At 48.4% G+C, this 2,330-nt stretch overlaps 1 protein-coding gene across 1 annotated transcript in view; it reads right to left on the bottom strand.

The window, feature by feature from the left end:
- Nucleotides 1–1,419, bottom strand: part of WDR97 (WD repeat domain 97) — a gene marked incomplete at both ends in the record, with an annotated part of 162,258 nt that extends 160,839 nt beyond the window's left edge. The window contains one exon of the mRNA XM_063950634.1: nt 765–1,419. Within this exon, the coding sequence (XP_063806704.1) occupies nt 765–1,419 (655 nt within the window). The remainder of the gene's footprint in view (nt 1–764) is intronic.
- Between the last annotated feature and the right edge of the window lie 911 nt (nt 1,420–2,330).

Raw genomic sequence — 2,330 nt, 5'->3', positions numbered from 1 at the left:
ACATTTTACAAATAGCGCCTAGCACCTTATACATTTTACAGATGGCGCCTAGCACCCTATACATTTTACAGATGGCGCCTAGCACCCTATACATTTTACAGATGGCGCCTAGCACCCTATACATTTTACAGACGGCGCCTAGCGCCCTATACATTTTACAGATAGCGCCTAGCGCCCTATACATTTTACAGATGGCGCCTAGCGCCCTATACATTTTACAGATGGCGCCTAGTGCCCTATACATTTTACAGATGGCGCCTAGCGCCCTATACATTTTACAGATGGCGCCTAGCGCCCTATACATTTTACAGATGGCGCCTAGCGCCCTATACATTTTACAGATGGCGCCTAGCGCCCTATACATTTTACAGATGGCGCCTAGCGCCCTATACATTTTACAGATGGCGCCTAGCGCCCTATACATTTTACAGATGGCGCCTAGCACCAGTGCATATTTAAAAGTGGTGCCAAGCACCTATTGTCCTGAAAATGGTGCCAGGCACTCAAGGGTTAACCCCTTAAGTGCCGAGGTTGCCATTAACCATGTGGCCACCAGGGTCTCCGGCCACAGGGTTCCACGTGTTGCAACCTAAAATTTGACACGAAAAAATCCCTGCATGTTGATCTTTTCATGTGTTGACCATTTTCGTGTCCACCTTTTCACCATGTAGATCTTGTGCGTGTAGACCATTTGGTGTTGACCTAGACACCGTCGATCTTTTAACTGTTGACCTATTATACCACAACTGGCAAAAGGATATTACCTGTTTTTCATCACTCGGGATGAATGATCCTTCCCATGAGGTCCGTGGTCTCCTCTCTGGTGCACCACTCGTTTCCAGTCACCAATGGCAGCCTCCACATCCACAATGCAGGATACAAGCGTAAGGCAGCAGGGAAGAGCCTGGGAGGTGCTGACCCTGACCCTACTGATGATGCTCATAGGATTGACCAGGGCATTGGCTTTCACGAGGTCTCCATCTTCCAGCAACACACACACCGTCTCCCTGTGCATACAGTAATCTGCAGCCAGCAGCCGGTCTCCTCTGTCCAGCAGGAGTGTAGATAGAAGGTCTCCAGTAGTGGCTGAGATCAGTCTTACAGCGGAGTCTGCACACACACATAGAGCTCTGGAAGGTGACAACCCTCCACTGACTCTGATGTCTCTCACATTTGTCCCCAGAAGGCAGTGCACGAGGTACAAGTACTGAACCTGCCACACATGCAATCCATGGCTGCTGTAAGACACAACATGTTCACCATTGCTGCTAAAAGCTTCTACTCCAAGCACAGGCCCCGGCATCTGATGCTCTCCAATCTGTTCCTGAGTGTTCAAGTCCCACATCCGCAAAGTGCCATCCTCAGACCCGGAGAGAAGAACCATTTGTGAAGTGCTGAGAGACAGAGCAGAGACTGGACCTGAGGACAAAACACGGATAACTCATGTATGGGGGGTAGGTGAGGTCAACGATAACTACAGTCATTTATCTGGATCAGAAGCTGTGGGTGAGGGAAGGATAACTCATATACTGTATGGGGAGACAGGAGCTGTGGGTGAGGGAAGGATAACTCATATACTGTATGGAGGAGACAGGAGCTGTGGGTGATGGAAGAATAACTCATATACTGTATGGAGGAGACAGGAGCTGTGGGTGAGGGAAGAATAACTCATATACTGTATGGAGGAGACAGGAGCTGTGGGTGATGGAAGAATAACTCATATACTGTATGGAGGAGACAGGAGCTGTGGGTGAGGGAAGGATAACTCATATACTGTATGGAGGAGACAGGAGCTGTGGGTGAGGGAAGAATAACTCATATACTGTATGGAGGAGACAGGAGCTGTGGGTGAGGGAAGAATAACTCATATACTGTATGGAGGAGACAGGAGCTGTGGGTGATGGTAGAATAACTCATATACTGTATGGAGGAGACAGGAGCTGTGGGTGAGGGAAGGATAACTCATATACTGTATGGGGGAGACAGGAGCTGTGGGTGAGGGAAGAATAACTCATATACTGTATGGGGAGACAGGAGCTGTGGGTGATGGTAGAATAACTCATATACTGTATGGAGGAGACAGGAGCTGTGGGTGATGGAAGAATAACTCATATACTGTATGGAGGAGACAGAAGCTGTGGGTGAGGGAAGAATAACACATATACTGTATGGAGGAGACAGGAGCTGTGGGTGAGGGAAGGATAACTCATATACTGTATGGAGGAGACAGGAGCTGTGGGTGATGGAAGAATAACTCATATACTGTATGGAGGAGACAGGATCTGTGGGTGATGGAAGAATAACTCATATACTGTATGGAGGAGACAGGA

This window comes from Pseudophryne corroboree, unplaced genomic scaffold, assembly GCF_028390025.1.
Source record: "Pseudophryne corroboree isolate aPseCor3 unplaced genomic scaffold, aPseCor3.hap2 scaffold_1130, whole genome shotgun sequence".
In the NCBI taxonomy this organism is placed as follows: Eukaryota; Metazoa; Chordata; class Amphibia; order Anura; family Myobatrachidae; genus Pseudophryne; species Pseudophryne corroboree.
The sequence above is the reverse complement of the archived record's forward strand: the minus strand, read 5'-3'. Positions and strand labels throughout refer to the sequence as shown.